Raw genomic sequence first — 21,884 nt, forward strand, 5'->3', positions numbered from 1 at the left:
CTCAGGTTTTTTGTTGGATTATTTTAGAACAGCCACACACTCATCATGCTTGAAAGGAAGTCAGCAGCAGAACTGATACTCAAATTAAAGAGCAGTTTTTGGAATTCATGGTAATTGGAATATTTTTAAAACGCTGAATAATAATAATAATAATGATAATAATAATAAAATTTTATTTATATCTTGCGTTACAATACACAAGTACATCACTAAAATACATAATACATATAAAACCAACATTACATAATCCCTTAACCCCCTACCTTAAAACTAAAAAACAGATTAAAATTAATTAAAGTAGATATAATAGAGGTGAGACATCTTCTTGGGGCAGACAGGACTATCGATATCAGTGGAATGGGAGGTCAGTCTGGAAAGGCCTGCTGGAAGAGATCCGTCTTGACAGTCTCACTATCTGGAATCAACCTGAGAGATAGGAACAAACCATTTCAGTGCAGTGCCCCTCCCCCCCCCCCCCCCCCCCGATTCCCAATTCTCCCAAGCATTCTAGAAGGATACTATGGTCGATGGTATTGAAGGCCGCTGAGAGATCCAAAAGTACCAACAGGGTCACATTTCCCCTGTCGATGATGGAAGTCAAACTCAGCCAAAAATGTATGGTCCAGCTAATTCCTCAGTTGTCTGGAAGACAAAAGGTGGAAGAGGCAACAGACTTCAGCAAATTTGATTTCAATACAGTCAGGTAGAGGGCCAGCATAATAATAATTTAATAATTTGTTTTATTTATATACCGCTATTCCAAAGATCATAGCGGTGAACAGCAAGTAAGCTAATTAGCAAGTAAGCATGGTTTAGTAGTTTGGGCGTTGGACTAGGAACCTAGGAGACTAGAGTTCAGATCCTAGCTCGGCCATGGAAACCCACTGGGTTTCACACTCTTGGCCTCAGGGGAAGGGAATGGCAACGCACCTCTGAATCAACCATGCCAAGAATACCCATGATATGGTCACTTTATGGTCTCTCTAAGTTGAAAACAACTTGAAGGAACATATCAACAAAAGTTAGGGAAATATTGGGTGTGATCCCTTGGTTGGGATGGTAAAAGAGGTGCAGGATGAATGGGAGTTTCTCAAAAGGGAGATACTAAAGGCACAATTTTAAACACTTCCAATGAGGAAGAAAAATGGGGAATGTCTCAAGAAACCAAGATGGAAGACTAAAGAACTTTCAACTGAGCTAAATTTTAAAAGGGATAGGTATAGGAAATGGAAAAAGTGGAAATCACCATAGAGGAATTCAAATAGCTAGCACGTGTAGGGCGAAAGCCAGAAAAGCTAAAGTGCAGAATGAGTGCAGACTTACTAGAGAGGTTAAGAACAATATAGGATTTTTTTTTTTTTGGTTATGTCCATATGAAAAGAAAGAAGAAAATAGTAGGGTCATTGCATGGAAAAATACTAGCAGGGGGCAGAAAAAAAGGCAGTAGTACTCAACACATTGTTTCTGTGGGTTTTCCAGGCTTTGTGGCTGTGTTCTGGTAGAATTTATTCCTGACGTTTCACCTGCATCTTCAAAGGTTGTTGGCATGGAAGTGTATGGGGTATATACATACTTGTGTAACCCATGGCTGTGAGGAAATGATTTACATGTTAATCTGTGTTTTGGTCTGTGGGAAGCTATGCGGGGTGGAGGTCAACACATTCTTTGCCTCAATCTTCTTACGAAAAGAAAAGGCACTCAACCTGAGGAACATGGAGCAGATGATGCAGTAGGGGGAATACAGCATAAAATAAGTGAAGAGGTAGTACAGGAATACTTGGTTAATCTAAATGAATTTAAATCTGTATGGCCAGATGAACTGCATCCAAGGGTATTAAAAGATTAGAGCCATCGGCAATAATCTTTGAGAATTCCTGGAGTACAGGAGTAGTCCCAGCAAACTGAAGGAGCGCAGATTTTTGTCCCCATCTTCAAAAAGGGGAAAAAGAGGATCCCAACAATTATTGTCCAATTAGCCTTACATAAATATTAAGAAAGATTCTAGAACAGCTAGAACAAAAGTAATTCCGTGCTGAATGCTGAATCAGCATTCACCAGCTGATTCGGTGGGTTTATTCTAGTTGGAACAAACAATTGGAGTCCAAAGATGCCCCTTGGAATATAGTATAAGAGAAATCTTATGAATATTTATTTATAATATTTAATAATTCTTGATAATCATCTTTCAGGTTTTCTTTAGGAGATGCTCGCAGGCCTCTTCATGAATCGGCAGTATTGGTAGAAGACATTGTCCACACTCAGCTGATTAATTTGGTAAGGATTTTTTTAATATAGAAAAACATCAAAATAGAAATTCCGCAGTTCTGGTTAGTGACTAATATATAGTGGAATGGGGAAGCAAAATGGGAATTTGCTCATTCCATTTATATTTGTTATCACGGGGGGAAATTTTTGCAGATTTTTAGCAGGTGCAGCAGTTTGGGAGGGAAACATTTTGTTGTTACAGCATTTTTGTCTTTGCATACATCATGCTTTTCTACACATATGTGCGTATATATGCAGACACACACACACAGAGGCATAGGTGTGTGCCCTTGAAAACCCTGTAAAATAAACACAAGCTCCCACAGCCACTGCTCCTGAGAGGTCTATTAAGGGTTGGCAGGTTGATGCAAATGTGAGTGAGCAGAGTAAACTTGGAAGCCTTGTGTGAAGATAATCAACCGGCAAGCTGCTGGAGCATGCCAGGAAAACCGCTGCTAGAAGAAAGCAAACTGACACTTGGCTTATCTCTGAAGAGGCACTTTGTTTATTTGTTGCAAAGACACACGCGGGAACAATTACCAACACATTCCACCGACTACAAACCCCACAAACTGTACAAACGGACATTTGGGCTTATATACACATTTGCCATGCAGCCACCTTGTCCAGCCTCTTCCTGTACAAGTTCCTGTGCATCTTGGAATATCTTTCCCCTTGCAAAGATGACACAGTATATTTACACATTGCTAAGTGCTGTCTGGCACACACTGTGACCTTGGACATCACCTGATGGTTTGAGTCCCAGCTGCAGCCAATACCAGGCTTCTGCAAAGTGAATAACCATTTCCATTATGTTACATCTGAACATTTTCATACACTCTATACTTTAACATGGCAGCAGTTTGAAATCAGCCCAGATTCACTGGATACCATCAGTACAAGTGTTTCAGAGAGAAAGAAAGAAAAAAAAAAGCGGGGGGGCAATGCTACCCACCTGTCCGTTTGATTCCCCCCCCCCCCCCCGCAAATGGTTTTGAGAACAGTTATACCTACAAATTTACATCTGGGTGTTAATCACTGTTAATTAATATATAAATGTTGCAAACGTTCTGTTTATCTGCCACCAAATTGCTTTATACATAGTGGAAGTGGCATAACACTAAAGCACAGTTTAATTTATGGTTTTTAAAAGAAACTGGATTTTTCTTTGTGTTGTTTCCCTCCCTCCTCTGAACATCAGCTGTTGCACTGCACTGTGGCAGTAAGGGTTAACTATGAAAATGGTGTCCAGAGCAGATGGGAAACAAAGATTTAAATCATACTTTGCCTTCTTTAAATGTTAAAGAGCAAGCAGTGGCTTCAGTTTTAAGATTGGTTTTGTGTGATGTTCAATTCAAGCCTTCAGTAGTTTAAAATATAAACTTGCAAGGTAAACATGTATATTGTGAACTGGTAATATTGACTGTCATTCTGTGTTCATCAAAACGCTGGAGAAGACAGGCAGGAAAAAACAGCTCGATCCTGGGTTTTCTGAAACAGGTCAAAACCCCAAGTTCTTCATGGCCAGCTTCCAAGGCAGGCCAAACACCCATGGGCTGTCCACACACCACATGGCGTCAAGCCATCCTGTGTGTTTGTTTGTGGCACCTCCCCACCATGCATGAGCACCATCACACAAACACACCACCTGCGACCTCCCTCTTCCTACCCAGATGTCATACCATTGGGATTCCGCCCATATGATCAGCTACACATTTACTCATGTGATGCACTGCCCATACAGTGCATCAGTGTGCCCAGTGACATATTGTCAAAGCACAATCATGGAGGCCCCCCATACATGCCCCCCTCACACACTTCACTCCATGCCCCCTATTGGACTGTCTGGCTTGTGCATTATAGCCAATCGCATTTTTGCTTTGCTGCAATCCTTTACTGGTGCCAAGCTGTTTATATGCTGGTGCAATGATGCACATTTTCTGCCTTGAATCAGAGTATCACAGCTTCTTTTTGCTTCATTTTTTAGCCCTGGAGTGCAGCTTCATTTCGCATTCCACCTGGTTTCACTGTTTGCATAGTCTATATAGCTAGGCTTCAAAGCAGTGAGAAGCTGCTTTATTTGCCCAGTGCAGATGACCCCTGAGAGTCAGTGAGGCAGGGCAGTGTGCGAAATTCATAATCACAAATTAATGAGCGTCAAACAGTATATGAAAGGTTCTGCTCATTCATCTTTAGGAAGTTATTTGCAGCTGTTACTTCTTGCCACTGAAGTGCCTGGAAAAGTCTTTCTTTCAGGAGATTGTTTAAAGATGTAGTAAAGCTTCCTGTGCAGGACATTAATTAGAAAGGTTATCAAAATAGGACAAACTAATATAATTTGTGATAGTATAAAATAAAGGAAGTGAAGATCCCATAGGGATCTAATGAATCACAAGATGGAAACAATCTTCTGGCTAACTAAACATTCAAGCTCAGTACAAAGTTGTTGAGTATACAGTATATGCAACTCAGCAGGAAAATATGGTGTGTTTACATGAATGGATAAAGGAGGGCACATAAACCATCTGGGCAAAACCCTTGGAGTATTCATTCTGCTCCTATTGTAAAGTTAGTTTAAGACAGAACTAAATGCTGCATGTGACACACCTGTCTATGCATGACCATGTTCAGTGATATAGAAATTATAGAAAAGATCTCTATCATCTCTATCTATCTATCTATCTATCTATCTATCTATCTATCTATCTATCTATCTTAAAATGTCAGAACTGGAAGGAATGGGCATTATGTTTTTTAAGCATCATATAAGGCAAGAAATAAGAACTTCATATTAAATTTATGTGTCCTGATATGTATCAAATAAAGCTTTTTTTAAAAAAAATACAAACGCCTGAAGCTTTATTCGTTTCCCTGTATTTTGAAAAAGATACTTGTAATTAGCTTCCTGCCACTCCAGTCTTCCCTCCCCACCTGGTTGGCATTTATTTCAGTGAATAGAGCACCTGCATTGCCTCCCACCTAAATCATTCACTTGCTCACTCATGCACTCCCTCCCCCTACATATGTTGCAGATCTTCACAACGGTATGCAAGCTAATGATGGGAGGGGGATTTCAGTGGGGAGGGAGTCCATGAGAATTCTGCACAAGCGAGTGAGCAAATTTTCAGGGCAGGGGAGAGGGAAGGCATGTGTTACATTCATCAGAGCTCCGCACACAGGAAAATCCAGATTTTTTAAAAAAAGTTTGCAATAAAAGGTGACTTTTTAGAAAATGGGTGAAAATCCTCTGAGTTCCATTTCCTGTGAAATGTCAAGAACGTCCTGTTTCTGGCTTGTAGCCACTGTAAGTTCATTCCCCCCCCCCCCCCAATCAGTGTAGAGAAGCCCAGAGAAAGAGACAGAAGAGGGGGGGAGAAAAGGTTAATGGTAAATTGGTTTAGGAAGCATTCCAAGAATAGGCTGTAGTTAGAAATAGTATCTCCTGATACCTTTGCTGGCTTGAATTTAGTATGTGGTTAAGAAAGAGCCAGAACAGACCAGCAAGAAGGGGCAGCTTAAAGAAGATGGATTGGGGCCGTGGCAACCACATGCCACAGCCCCAATCTGCCTTGAAGCTGGCCCAAAAAAGAACAGGGAAAAAAATCACTCCTTTTTGGGCTGGAAAAAAAGCCAACTTTTTCTATAAATGCTGCACCTCCAGAGCGTCTTTAAGCCGTTCATGTCTGGGCGGCCACCCGACTGACAAGTAGCTTCAGGGTGGCTATTTTAGGCAATAGGGGTTACAACTGTTCCTGCTGGTAGGCCCCAGCTCGGCCATATAGACCAAGGCTTCTGATTAAGGGTAAGCTTGCCGGAGTTGACCGAAGCACAGATTGTCATTAGATCAGGGTGTAAGAGTGGTTCTAGGCATTGCAGAATAGATGTAGCAACTCCACATGGTATTCATGAGACTAATCCATCTTTCATCTGTTCTGTAATTGTCACAAATGGAGATGTTGTGCTAAAAATATTAGTTATAGTTGGAATTGTTTTCATGTCAATTTTTCCCCAATCAAAGGTGATTCCACGTGATGAGGTTTGTGTTGTCCGATGTAATCAAGTATATCTGACCATAACATAGTTCTGCTAGTCCAGATGGACTTGTGAGATCAGCATGAGCACTACAGCCCAAATGATTACACAGACCCTGTAATAGATCTGGCACCTGTACAGTTGTATACTTCCAAGTATGGATAGTTTAAATTAATGCCCAATATTATAAAGCAATTGGATATATTTTAACAACCACTTTGGTATCATTTGATACCAAGGTTCTAACATTCAATTTATCTGATTTCCAACGAACATGATAGTTTGGAATGAAGAGTGCCCTGTTAACAGTATTATGTAGTTGCAAGCAACTTTTGTAGTTGCAAGCTGGTTCTGATTTTTTGTTTTTTTTAAATTTATCCTCCTGACAGAAAACAACAGGATTTCTAATGTTATTCTGTTTCTTACACTGACACCTAGTGTTCACTATTTCTGTGTTTTCCAGTACTTACCAGTATGTAAACCTATACAAGTCTACTCTGAAATAATTACCATTGCCTTCACTGGGACTTACTTGCTGGTATACATTTTAGCCTTGATTTCATTATTAGTGAATTGTTGGCAATGCTAAGGTCAGCCATACCTTTCATACCATCACACTTTAAATGTGCATTATCATTATATTGATTTGCTTGTTTACACATTAGAAATTGTTACATTCTTTATATGCAGTTTTGAGCAATGATTGCAAAGCATTTGATTGCATCGACCACAAAAAACTATGGATGGCTCTTAAAGTCATTGGAGTTGCACTACATCTGATAGTCCTGGTGAGAAATCTGTACTCAGAACAAGAGGCTACTGTTAGAACAGAATTAGGAGAAACAGATTGTTTCCCCATTGGCAAGGTGGTCAAGCAAGGCTGCATTCTGTCACCCTATTTGTTCAGTTTGTATGCAGAATGTATATTAAGAGCAGGTTTAGACTCCGAAAAAGTAGGAGCAAAGACAGGGGGAAGGAACACCAACAATCTAAGATATGTGGACAACACCATATTACTATCAGAAAACGTCACAGACTTGCAACAATTACTAGGAAGGTCAAAAATGAAGTGCATATGCTGAACATAAAAGAAAAACAATAACCATGGAAAAATACATAAGCACATAAATTCTACCTAGACAACGAGGAAATCAAAATAGTTAAAAAATTCCTGTACCTAGGAAGGTGAGGAAAGACAAGCAAATGGGTCCTTGAATAGATCAATCCTGAAATCTCCTTGGAAGCCAGGATGATCAAATTGAGGCTGTTGTACTTTGACGACGTCATGAGAATGTATGACCCATTAGAAAAGACAGTACAGTGGACCTTTGTTATACGCTGGGGTTTGGTTCCAAGATCCCCCGTGTATAACAAAATCCGTGTATGCTCAAGTCCCATTACATATAATGACATAGAAAAATGGTGTCCCTTATAAAAAATTGAAAATCAAGGTAAAGTTATACTTTTTTGGAACATTTTCAATCCGTGTATGCTTAAATCTGTGTATAAAAATCCGTGTATAAGAAGGGCCGACTGTAATTTTAGGAGAGGTGAGGGCAGTAGAAAGAAAAGGAGACCACACTCCAGATGGCTACGCAGTCAGAGGTCACAGGCCTGAATTTGCAGTACCTAAGCAGAGCTGTGGAGGATGGGAGGTCTTGGAGATATTACATGCACAAGGTCGCCATGAGTCGGGTTGATTCAACAACGGTAATGTCAACAGTATTGCAGAAAAAAGCTGTGCAATGAAAATGTATATATAATTGAAATAAATCATATTTCAGATCTCTCAAACTTTTCTTTATTTGAAGCTCTAATTTAGTAGATTTGGAAACTGCAGTAGTTCTAGAATATTTTCCTCTTGGGCTTGATAAAACAGTAAACCAGAAATTGCTTTAATACAAGTGCCAGACGGAGTAATTTTTGCAAGCTTTTGCACTTGAACTTGGAAGGGGGAGAAACCAAAACACAAGTAAGGCAAATTTTCATATGCTTATTGCATGTCAAGTTCAATGTGATGCCTCTCTTCTCTTGGGCGTAGGGTTTCTAACTGGAGCAGACAACTAAACTGACCTTAGCAGCCAATCAGTTTTTAAATTCTTAGAAAGCAGTAGAATTTGATGCTCAAAACTTTCTTGTAACAAAGGAGATTAATAAAGTTACTTGAAAATTCCCCTGCTTTTCTTTTTTTCCTTACACAGTTACTTGAGAGTTCAACCAGTCAAATCAAGGGGCACATTTATGTCAGTGTAAACTCATAGTAAGGCCTTCCATTATTTATTAAACTTGATATTTTTGTTAATTTTGATAATTGTGCTTTCAGAAAATCAGCACTTAGATTATCAAAATGTAAAAAAGGGCTAGGATGTAACATTTTCTCTTCCTCTTCAGGATATAATATCTGTGAAGTGGAGTGTTTTGCTCAAATTTTGTAGTAGCAATAGTGACATTCTTCACAGTAAAGAGTGAGAAGTATGGTGGTCCAAGTGTGTAAAATACAATATCAATATAAAAGCAAATTTTATATTCACATAAATTGATGCAGTTAACCGAGAACAAGCTATCACTTTGACATTGGTCCCATCTCCAAGATATCTCATTATGTATATGCAAATATTCCAAAATAAAAATAAAATAAAATAAAATAAAATTTTAAAAATTCAAAATCTGAAACGCTTCTGTCCCCAGGAATTTTGGATAAGCCATACCCAACCTGTAGTTCCTCTCTTTCCTTTTCTGATTAGAATCATAGAGTTGGAAGAGGCCACAAGGGCCATCCAGTCCAACTCCATGCCATACAGGAACTCACAATCAAAGCATTCCTTTTTTTAAAAACGATTGTTGTTCCCACTGGGAGCGCTGCTTCAAAATCCCCCATCAATCATCTGGCATAAGCCCGGTTTGAAAATTTGGAGGGGGGTTGGAGGCTGAGAGAGTGTGACATGAGGCTGTGAGTGTGAGGCTGAGATAGTGTGACGAGAAGAGGAGGACAGAGGCAAGCCTGGGAACGGGGCTTGGAGGTGGGGGGAAGGGACAATGCTAGGCCAGGAAGGGACCTTGGAGGCCAGGGGGGCTGTGGGGGAACGGAGAAGAGGAGGAGGAGGACAGATCGGGGCTTGGATGAGGAAGAGGAGGGAGGTAAGCCATGGGGAGAGACCAGATTGGGGCTTGGATGAAGAAGAGGAGAGAGGCAAGCCATGGAGGGAGGCCAGAACAGAGGACAGAGGCAAGGTCAGGAATGGGGCTTGGAGGCCGGGGGAAGGGACAATGCCAGGCCGGGAAGGAAGCTTGGAGTCTGGGGAAGAGAGCAAGGTGGGGGACACATTTTTAATATACACACACGCACACACACACACACACACACTCTATAAAATTAATCAAAAAATCAATATAATGGTATAGCAACTACTTACCTTTGTTGGAGTTTCTTGACCAAAAAAGGGACCCAAAAAGGCATCACTGGGTGTATGTGTGACATCTGTGGGGAGGGATGGTGAACACATACCCCTCTGCCATTTGTCCTTCCCCTCTTGATTCCGATCTGGTATTCCCACTTACTGGACACGGGTGAGAATCAATTCATTGCAAAAGAACTCAAAGTAACTGCTACCAAAAAACCCCGGGATTTTTGCATTTGCTCCACGTTTTTCCCACTGGAATCAATCAAATGAGGATTGGAATTGATTTCCAGTGGGAACTAGGGGCATATAGCTTGAATCAGGATTCAGAGCTTTTCATAGTGGGAACAACCACCTAGCTCTCTTTCGCATGTGCTGTTGTCAAGCCAGGTTTCTCCATTCTGTATCTATGCATTTCATTTTTTTCTGCCTTACATTTCTCCCTGTTGAAATCAATTTTGTTAATTTTGTCCCAGATTTCTAATGTATTAAGGTCAATTTGAATTTTGATCCTGTCCTCTGGTGTATTAGCTACTTCTCCTAATTTGGTGACATTTGCTAATTTGATAAGCATGACCTCTATTCCTTCATTCAAGTCATTGATAAAATGGATTATTTTCTTTTCTCTATTCCTTCATCCAGGTCATTGATTAAATGGATTGTTTTGACACTGACACTCACTACTTGCTTCAATTTTCATTGGCTTTTAACAGACTTCTTAGCATTTCTTTATAATGTATGTGTGAACATGCATTTAATACTCTGCAACAAAGACATGTCTGCATAATGTTTATAACGACGTTAGCTTTCAAACAGTTCTTCAATTAAGGGCCAGAGTTTCTCCTCTATTCTTGGAATGTTTCCCATATATATATATATATATATATGGAACAGAATGAAAACAGAAGGAAATCAAATAAAAGTAGCACAAGAAAATGTTGAAAACATCTCTAAAATCATCCGCCTCACCATCAGCAAGATACTTAAGCTGCCACGTTGAAGCTGCTTTTCTCATGAAGGGAAATTCAAAATCTTGTGTCTTTAACAGTCTGATCTTCAGAGCAGACGTGATGCAGAGCAGGGCCTCTGCCAAAGTTCTCAGTAGATGGTGGCATTCAGGAGATCCTAAGGATAAGTTGGCTGCAAGCCATTTTGGGCTTTCCGGGCAACCTGCCAACAACTTGAGGTTCTTTAAAATTAATTTAAAAAATTATTTTCAAATATTTATGTAAAGTAAAATTACATTGTAGGGTTCTACTTATTGCTGTAATATCATGATATTACAGAAATAACGAATAAAGAGATAACAAAATTAAGGTATTACTCATACATTCCAATAAAACAGACCAAATATATGAATATCAATCCATGTGTAAATTTTGCCAATACAGCATTCTTTCAAATGTTGCAAGTGTCGTTAAATCTTCTGTCTAGTGGATACAGCTGTGTATACTGTATGTACTCATGTATAAGTCTAGAGATTTTAGTCAAAAAATTAACCCAAAAAACCTGTCGACTTATCCATGGGTCAATGTAAGTACTGTATTTTGACTCTTATAAAAAAGGAACCATACCCTTCTGAAAGGCAAGAGTGTAATCTGTCATGGAACCACTGACTCCCATCTGCTATCTCATCCATCCAGCCTTTAGTGTGAGCACAAACAGTTATACTTGCTGGAATTTTGTAATTTCTTTGGCATTGTTTTTCTTTGTTTCATCCTTTAGATCCTTTGTTACATGCCCCTTGGAGTTCTCTGCATGTTGAAGTTTAGCTTGCTTAGCTGTGCTGTAGCCATGTTAGAAGTAAGCATGAGTGGTGAGGTGGGTGCAGCTGTGAGAGGTTGTTATGTGGGAATCAAAGTCATAGAGTTTCCTGGTACTTTTAACTGTTAGGAGGGCTTGTGTTCAGGGGAGTTAATAGAAGCAAAATTTAGCTTGTACAGTAACTTCAGATCTGGCAAGCAGTTGCTTCTGTGCAGATCCTGACTTTCAATAGACTCATTCTGGTTTTATCCATGAAGTGTGTTCATTGAGTTAGAAAGAGACAAGACAGTGCAATCAATAGAAATGATAGTCTCTTACAGTCCTTTCTGCCAGTACCGGTTCTAGCTTTTGTCTAATTTTCAAGGTTACTATCCTTACTTAAGTGTGGTAAGTAATTTGGGAAGTTACCAAGTCATGTATGACAAAAGTTAGATCCTTATTTTCTACGAATGTATAATAACATCAGTACAGAGGCAAGTGGTGAAAATTTATGTACTTAAAAAAAAACCCAAGGAAAAACACCTGCCACCTAAGAATCTATGGTGCTTGTTTCCCATTCCCAGCTCTTTCAAAGACAGTGTGATAGAACTACCAACTCCTGTAGGTTCATATGATTTGGTTCATTCTCCATCGAAATCTTATCAAGATTCAGTGTCAGTTTGCAGATCATCATCCAGCCAATTACAGGTTATTTGACACTGATGAAGAGTAAATATTATTGCTCCTGGTTATGAATTAGAAATGTAGTGTTGAATGTTAGAAAACTGATATTTGTCTCCTGAATTCCTGTTTACTGATGTGTGATAATATTTGGGGCAAGAAGATATTCTTTTCCGTAACTCTAGACAAACAAGCACTGTTACTAGTAGTGCTTTGCCAATAACTAGTTGGTCCTGCACTACTGCAAAACAATACTCCCATTATATCCTTAAATACTGAAGAATTGTATTGCCAAGAGTATTTGAGGCTGGTGGTGGGTCTAGCACACAAGTTGGCAATAGGCAGCCTGTGGTCTGCATGAGACTGATCCCAAGCCATTTTTGCAGGTTGAAGCTCCTCCACAAAGTTTCCCACCCAAAAAATGTCATTGAACTTAAGCTTTTGTTGTTCTTGTGTGCTTGGTCTAGAAAGTCCAATGGAATCATTGAGGCAACACTGATATAAAACCCAGTTGAAACAGATCCAGAAGAAGATCAGGTTGATTTACTAAGATACACAGCACAGTACTTCAGATTGTACAGAAGCAAAAAATAGATTGAAATATTGTAAATTGTTTCATTAGAATAATAAAGGCATAATTAAGAAGTTAATATTTGCCTCTGCAGATTAATTGTGTATGCCTTGGTCTGAATTTAAGGCTTCTTTACTCAGCATGTATTGCTGCATAGTTTCAGTATATGTAAGTACCAGGGAATGAGCCCTATAACTCAACATCAAGGTTTATGCCAAGGTGCTTGTTTCACAGTATATTCTTTATTATATTGAGCATGATGTTCAATAAGAGCATCCCATCTGGATGCTATTACCTGTAGGATATGCAGCTTGTATATGTCTTTTGGAGGTTATTTCTGATGTTAAACAAAGGAAGCTGATTAAAACCAGCTGCAAAACAATTTTCATACTTCATATTTTTTTACAGTGGGTATTGAATTACCTTGCACATGACTGCATGTCTTAACTAAAAATAAACTAAATCTTTCCCTTCTTATTAAAATTTGTGTAATTTTTTTTTTTTTAGTTTAGCTGAATGGATCTGTTTCCTAACTTGGCACTGGAATGTAATACTGCTGACATCACTATGCATTTTACATGTCACTGAGAAATAATTATGCTTTTATTTATTCAGTGTGCTGTAATAATCACATTTTTAGTTGTGGACCAAAATTTAAACATCATAATAGAATTACATTTTACAAAAATTAACATACAACCTGGATTAAATTTGGTAGTGTAGACTTGCCAAAGAAATATCCAGTGTTATAAAGGGTATGATCATAAATGATAGTTACATAGAATTGTCACATATTTAGAACACTTCCTGTTTAAACATTTGCTTATTTTCTCATAGTCTGCTCCCTGAGAAATTGTAATTTAAGTGGGACAAGAAAAGAGATATATATATAATGATGATAGAACTGCTTCATGCCTAGTCAAATCATCTTCTTACTCCAATATTGTTTGCTCAGATAAGCAGCAGAACTTGTTTTCTCAGTTTTATTATCTGACATTGGTGTTATTGGGGTGTTTTGTTTTTTTAAATGGAAATGCAAAAGTGGGACCTTATTTTATGCAAAGCAATTTTAGCACTGAACTAGGTTCTGGTGCCACTGAATTAGTTTCTATTGTTCTGCTCATTTTCAGGAAAGAGGAGTTAATTTTAATAATAATAATAATAATAATAATAATAATAATAATAATAAAATTTATTTATGTTTCCTCGCCTCTCCCGGTGGATCGAAGCGAGGTTACAGACTAAATAACAGCACACAGTGCTTACATAAAAATTCAATTAAAAGCAGCTAAAAACAATAAAATATCCAACATCAGACAATAGCATCAACAAACAAGACAGGGATAATACACAGATGGGGGCATATCGTTCATATCATATCAGGGGGGTATTCATATCAGGTGGGGTATGCTCGGCTAAAAAGCTCGGTTTTAACTGCTTTTCTGAATGTTTCTAGCGAGGCCGCCAAGCGGATCTCCTCAGGAAGACTATTCCAAAATCTCAGAGCCGTTGATGAGAATGCTCTTTGCGAAGTAGCAACATATTTAAAGGTTGCTATTTCCAATAGGTTCTTACCCGATGTTCGAAGAGTGCGGGGCGGATTATATAGGGAGATGCAGTCCCGTAAGTAACTCGGGCCCAAGCCATGTAGGGCTTTATAGGTAATAACCAACACCTTGTACTGTGCCCGGAAGGAAATAGGGAGCCAGTGAAGATCTTTTAATATGGTCAAACCTTGATGAACCGGTGGCCAATCTGGCTGCCATATTTTGCACTAACTGATGCTTCTGAGCTTGATACAGGGGTAGCCCCATGTAAAGCGCATTACAGAAATCTGGACGAGAGGTTACCAGAGCGTGTACCACCATTTCAAGGTTCCTTCGGTCTAGGTAGGGTCGCAGTTGGCATATCAACTGAAGTTGATAGCAAGCACTTCTGGCCGTCACATCTACCTGAGATGTCAATTGTAGGGACGAGTCCAGAAGTACTCCTAAACTGTGAACTTCCTCCTTCAGGGGAAGTGTGACCCCGTCCAGGACAGGTTGGCAAATTTCCTTCCTTAGACCTGAGGAACCTATCACAAGTACTTCTGTTTTCTCTGGATTCAGTCTGAGTTTGTTTTCCCTCATCCATCCCATTACCAACTCCAGGCAGGCATTCAGAGGAGAGATGCCATCCTTAGTCCCTGTATCAGTTGGAGACTCATATTTTGTCTGTCCTATTCAGAGAACATCCCTTTTCTCTCTCACTCTATTTTTCTGAGGCAGTAGTGGATATTAGGAGGTAGAATGGGGAGCAACTGGAAGAGATGAAGGGTGGGAATTGTAGTAGAAGGAATAAAATGCATTCATGGATACATATAAATTATTTTGTATACATTTGTGAAAATAGAGTAGTTTTTATAGGGGATTTGTCAAACTGACTTAGATTTATGCAATAAAATATTTAGAGTCAGCTCTTCTCTTCCGTGGGCTTGCCATCTGCAGATTGGAGTGGAAGGCCCTGCCCCCTTTTTTCTAATGGTGGTGTTCATGTTTAGAAACAAGAATTTGTTGGCAAATGTATAATTGGAAACGGCAGCAAATTCTCTCTGACCTTCTATATCTAAAATCCTTATCTAGAATAAAAATTTATAATCATGATATCACACGAGAGCTTTTTAAACTGTATTTTCTGCTGTTGGAAATGGGCCAGTATCTGATTTCAGATATTCTAAGCAGCTTGAGAGAGAGCATGATGGCATCACTAACTCTGGTGAGGATATTTTGACTTTTTTTGCATTTAATTTGAGAAATCAGTATATAGTTTCCTTATATACTGTAAAGCAATTTGAGGATGCTGGTTTTGAATTAATGGTACTCTCTACAGCAACCTGTGGATTGCGACCCCTTTGGGAGTCGAATGACCCACAGAGGTCGCCTAAGACCATTGGGAAACAGTAGCAAAATTACAGCTATGAAGTAGTAACAAAAATAATTTTATGGTTGGGGTTCACCACAACATGAGGAACTGTATTAAAGGGTCGTGGCATTAGGAAGGTTGAGAACCACTGCTCTATAGCAATGAAGGAAATGTTTTTATAACTTTATAGTATAGCACATAATACTACCTAGTGTTGAGTTGCAGCCAATGAAAGAACATTTTACTCACTGTCTCAAAAGGATGCAAATTTTTGCCTGGTGTACATTCTTTGAATGTGTTTTTAAAAATATCAGAAAGAGAATGTGATTATCATGTTAAAGATAAGGCTCCATAAGCATGGCAAACCTGACCCATTTCAACTGAGCTGTGGCCATGTTGCTGTAGGCTGTCTACTTAGTTTTTAATCTTTGTGTGTTCTGCATATACGTGTGTGTGTGTGTATGCCTGTGCCTGTATGTTTGTCCAAAGGTCTATTTGCATAAGCTTAAGAATGGATGGATTATACTAAATACTACAACTTGGACAATATATAGTGTTTGTTTTTTGTCCTTTTCTGACAACCCACTTGTCATTGTATATACCTATTTGTGAGCCTCATTAAAATTATCTTTATGTATGTTTCTAGCATGGTTGTTCTCCGGGGACTTATCCCTTCTATTCTGCAGTCTCTAACTGTTAAACTGTGCCAGGGTGGAGTATGTGTGCATATGTATTGTTGTTGCTTTTGTTGTTGTGTGCCTTCAAGTCTAAGGTGACCCTATCACATGGTTTTCTGGGGTTGTGTGACTTGCTCAAGGGCACCCAGTGGGTTTCTCTGGTCGAGTGGGGAACTGAATGGGGGAAGCAGCAAGGAACAGCAAGGAGAGGTGGGAAAAGACTCCATCTAATCCCTTCCCAGCCACATGAGTCCATCTCAGCCCTGGCACAGACTATCTCAGCCTCCCCCCCCCCCCCAGCTTCCAGAGGGAGGAGGAGAGAAACAGCTGGGAGGAAGCGGAAGTGAAATGCCAACCACATGAGTCCATCTCAGCCCCAGCACAGACCATCTCAGTCCCCCCCCCCCCGCCTTCCTGTGTCATAGGAAAACAACTACTGGACAGCAGCAGTAGTGGTGGGTGTCACTAAAGTGAAGAACAGCAGTGACATCATAGCTAACACTTGTTCCCACTGCACACAGGGAAGTGTATTTGGTCCTCCTTGTGTAATCCCCCCTCCCCAGAAAACCCTACGAGGAGACATCGAAAATGTCACACAAGCAGGACAAGAGCACTATCACACCCAGAGAGAGATAAAAACTAAAGAAAAATACAATTGCAAGAGCAGTTAAGGGCAGTCAAAATTATGAGGCAAGCAGTAAACACTCTCAGAATGACAAACCCCATCAGAAGCAGCACCACACATAAAATAGGGACATGGAATGTGAGAAGCATGAGCCAAGGGAAGCTAGACATAGTGAAAATAGAAATGCAATGTAGGAACATAGCAATACTGGGGGTGAGTGAATTAAAATGGACAGGAATGGGCCATTTTGAATCAGACAACCACACAGTGTTCTGCTCAGGGAAGAGAAAGACAAGAAGAAACGGGGTGGCTTTCATACTAAGAAAAGGTGTTGCATAAGCAGTCAGAGCATACCATGCAAAATCAGAGGGAATCATCTCAATAAGGCTCAACAGGAAACCTATGAATATCACCATAATTCAAGTATATGCACCAACCACTGAGAAGAAATTTATAGATTTTATATCCAAAAGTCAGAGTAAGCTATTGAGGCATAACAGGTTGGGGCAGGCCTTTGCACATCTGAATAACAAATGGAAAAGTGATTAGTTCTTTATGTTCATGATAAATTTTAATTCTAAAGAGACATTTAAAGATGTCAAGGTAAGATATGTAGGAGTGTTATCAGACATCATTGGGGAAAATACTTTAATACAGTGTGGCCGCGTTATATACGGCTTCCAGCATACCCTGGAAGCCTGCGCCGGAAGAAGCCTTGGCACGCCAGGAAGAGGTAATGGGGTACGCTGCAGGCACGAACCCTATTACTTCTAATGGGGCTTAACCATGCATGTTTTTTCCCTTATGCGGAGGGGGGGTCCGGAATGGATCCCCACATAAGGGAAGGGCGTACTGTAGTAGGTATTTACGCACCAAATAAAAATCAACAGTCTTTTTAAAATAAGTTAAAAATAAAATTTTGGAAGTAAACTTTGATTCTTTAATTTTAAAGGGAGACTTCAACGGAGTGGTTGAACCTCACTGGATGCAGAATTGGTTTGCATTAACTGATCAACAAACCCTTGATTTAGAACGATATGGGTTGCATTTTGGTTGGCATGCCTATTTGTTTTATGGGAAGCATCATGCCCATAGAGATTTTCTAAATCGCTTCATAAGGAGATCCTTATTTAAAGTGTGGCTTAAATATAAGAACTACACTTGCCAGCAAATATCATTATGGGCATCCCCAAATGATGCCTTCTTTAAAGATTCTAAATTAGCAGATAGGATCTGGCTTACATATAAAGATTTAATGGTGAAAGATACCCAAACCCGGAACATGAGATTTATCACCCAAAAAGAGATGGAAGATCAGGGTTGTTATAAAGGCTGGTTTCTGTATAAACAACTTCATAATCGATACAGGCTAGATAGTAACTATAGTAACATAGATAGTAACATAACTGTCATCTTCCGGCCTGTGAGGGAGTTGACCAGGCAGACCTAGCTCCATCAGGGCTAGCCTGGAAGAAGAGACTCCTCCCTCCATAACCGTCACCTTCTGGCCTATGGGGGAGTTGACCAGGCAGACCCAGCTCCATCAGGGCTAGCCTGAAGAAGAAGAGCCCTCCCTCCAGTCCATCTGCCTTGGTCCAGGGCCCCCCCCCCCACCATTCCCTTCTCCTTTTGTGTCGTGTCTTTTTAGATTGTAAGCCTGAGGGCAGAGAACTGTCTATTATCCCCTCTGTTGTAAGCCGCCCGGATTCCCAGTGATTGGGCGGCATATAAATAAATCCTATTATTATTATTATTATTATTATTATTATTATTATTATTATTATAGGGTTTGATTTATGGCATTCCTCTGGAGGAGGAAAGTACATATATATTATATAATTTATTTTAGTTTTTTATAAAGAATAAATCAGTAGTCTTAAATGTATCTTATAGGAAACCAACATAATAAGGAGGGAGATGTTCTTCCTTGCCAGTGCAGAGCTGACCCCCCCCCCAACCACACACACACACACACACAAGAATATACTTTGCAGGGCTGGGAAGCTCTGCATGACAGGTTTTCAGGTAGCTTTTCAAACTGGGGAGGGTGCAGGGAGAGGGGAGGGAAAGGAAGTGAAGGAGCTACTTTGCAGTGGGGCACATAAGAAGTAATAAAATTGATCCAACTACATATACATCAGGTTGAAATATATACATCATAAATAAGAATATACTGGTGATTGTAAATTACAGTATATGTATTAAAGACTTATGTACACAAATTTTATGCCACTGAAATACATGACCAAATCTTCTAATACCTTAATTGGGTGAATATAGTGAAACACACAAGTCTACTAAAATGACCATAACCACACCAACCCAGCAGTAGGTTGTGGCCATAATATTTTAAAATTGTGTTGCCTCCTATTTAACAGTATTTATATTATACTATCTCTTTAGCTCAGAGGATTCTGTAGGTCTAGATGAAATTTGAAAAAGATGTTGTATTCTCAGCATGCTAACTTCAATTTTCTAAGCACTTATTAAATATATAGAAAAATGCATGCTTAGATATAAGTCCACTAGGTTCATTCAAATTATACCAATGAGGTATTCATCTTGCTCTTTGTATTATAATTTTACCCAGGTTTTCTATATTTTATGCTGGAAATTTAAGTACCTTGTGTATTCTTAAACTAATCAGAATAAGAACCCACTTTTCTGCGCCAAAGAAATGGAATATCATTTTTCACATTCTTATACTTTGCGATTTAGTTTCCAGTAAGATTATGTTACTGCAACTTCTGAATTCCTTAAAGTTCTCTTGCCTTTGTATCTGCAAAGACTCTCTTGAGCATTTCAAAGGGAAAATATGAAGCTTTCTTGTGCAGTATGTTTTGTGTTGTGCATACTCAATACAGTTTACATTTTGTAGACATGTGATTAGGGTTGAAGAGGGAAATTAATGCAATACAGTATTATGATTTATTGACTGAATTTTTTTCCTGCTGAACATTTGCCAAAAATGACCTCCTATACATATTAGAAAGAGCTACTGTTTTTGTTGATCTTTTAAACTCCTGAATAGCTTATTTCAAGTCATACCAGCATAAGATCTCAGATTAATAATATACTTATTCATACTGTACTAAAGAATAAAACCATTGCTGTATGTCATATCAAGCTTAGCGTTTCTTCAAATCTAAGTTTCTCATAGAAAAATAATCTGTTGTTTTATGATACAGTTTTGAAAGTGAATTGTATTGCAGCTTAATTTTTGAAAACCAATGTCTGAACACCACTTTTTCTTTTTTATATCTTTCATTATTTAGCACATTGTGAGCTTTTTTGTATTTCTGGCTTTCTCAGTTACTACTTTATTGAAGGCATGAGTTTCAGCATTTTGAAAAAATGGATTCTGTACATCACTTTAGCATGATTTTGTTGGAGTGATTTTGTTGGATAGGATATTGGTGGAATTTTTTTTTTACATAATTTGACTGAAATTATTTAATTCAAGGGAAGTACATGGGGAAAAGACAGGTGGCTACATTAAAAGCAACAACAAGGCAATTGTAATCCACTGTCAAAATGGTCTCAATGGTAGCTGTATTGGTTGGGGATTGCCATGTGTTTTCTTTCTTCTGTCAAACACTCAGAATTTCTCTTTGGGAGAAAGGCAATATCTAAAGAAAGTAATGGATGGATAGATGGGGATTGTAATGTAACATATTAAGAGGGCATCACATTGGATAAGGCTGCCATAAAGCCATGTGTTGCATCCATTTGCTTTCTCTGTTAGTCAACTGAAGTTTGGATAAAAACGCTAATAATATGTAAATAAATAAATTCTACTATATGTTTTCTTATTGTAATTTTTTTCTTTTGTGAAACACCCTGAATTCCTACCATCAATGTATACAAGGTGCTATAAGTCACGTTTCAGGGGAAGGATCTGGCAAAACCACCTCTGAGTATTCCCTGCCAAAGAAAACCCTGTGAAATTCATCGGGTCATCTTAAGATGCTAGGTGACTTAAAGACAGTGGTGTTACTAGGTTGCTGCGGGGTGGGTGGGTGTGGACTTCACCTGGTGACGGCCTAAGGTGGGGTGACACCACTGTTCCTCAAACATCTGTATTTGGACATAAATGGGTTGTGGGATTCCCACATATCTTTAAAATCCTGGAGAGATGGTGTGAGTGGGGTATGGCTCAGTGGGAAGACAAAAAAGGCCTCAGTTTTATTTTAAATTTAAATTTAAAATGTCAAAATTTAATTTTTATTTTATAAAAAAGTATTTTTTTGTTTTTCAAAAAATTCTTTAAAAACATCACGTTTAATAAAATTTTAACTTTAACCACATGAAACTATGTATATGTAAACACATTTATTCAGTGCATATGTGTCAGAACCCAAAAGGGTTACCTGTATCGGGTGACTTTAAATTTTGGCGCCGGTTTCAAATAACAGTTGGGAGGGGTTTTACTGCACTTGCCGAACAAAAATCAAAAGGTTACATCACAGTTACTAGGCAAAAAACCAAAAGGTTATATTGCAGTTACCAGGCAGAAATCAAGTGTTTACACTGCAGACAGGTGGGCTAGATAACTCCAGTCTATATATAGGGACAATAAGGCAGAGAGGGGCAATATCAACCAAAACACTGGCTGATCACTCGTGTCCTTGGTCTGCAATAAAGTCTTTTTGTTCTTTCACCAAGACTATAGTCTGAGTCCTTGGAACAGAGTTGACTAATCTTGACAATGTGATATTATAATTTAAAGGTATAATTTTAATGTTGTTGCTTGTTTATGTTCCAACTATTACCATTATATTCAGTGATATATAGGAAATATGATTTATGAGTAAATTAGTACAAAAACATTACTGAGGTTTCTGTATGGTGTGGTATGAGAGGAAGTCAATGGGGTGTGTGTGGTGACACCATGAGTTACAGCACCAGGTGACAACAATCTTAGAGACACCACTGCTTGAAGGCACATGTACACACAGTGTAAGCCTATGACAGGGTTTTCTTGGCAGAAT

The 21,884-nt window shown here is 39.0% G+C and overlaps 1 protein-coding gene across 5 annotated transcripts in view; it reads left to right on the forward strand.

Moving 5' to 3' along the window:
• Positions 1–21,884, forward strand: part of LOC149313442 (transcription initiation protein SPT3 homolog) — a 285,233-nt gene that overhangs the window by 133,550 nt on the left and 129,799 nt on the right. For all 5 annotated transcript variants that reach the window (XM_089519115.1, XM_089519116.1, XM_089519117.1 and 2 more), the window contains one exon: positions 2,190–2,274. In XM_089519115.1, the coding sequence (XP_089375241.1) occupies positions 2,190–2,274 (85 nt within the window). The remainder of the gene's footprint in view (positions 1–2,189; positions 2,275–21,884) is intronic.

Source organism: Sceloporus occidentalis, unplaced genomic scaffold (assembly GCF_023333645.1).
Source record: "Sceloporus occidentalis isolate IW3139 unplaced genomic scaffold, rSceOcc1.0.p SCAF_4, whole genome shotgun sequence".
In the NCBI taxonomy this organism is placed as follows: domain Eukaryota; kingdom Metazoa; phylum Chordata; class Lepidosauria; order Squamata; family Phrynosomatidae; genus Sceloporus; species Sceloporus occidentalis.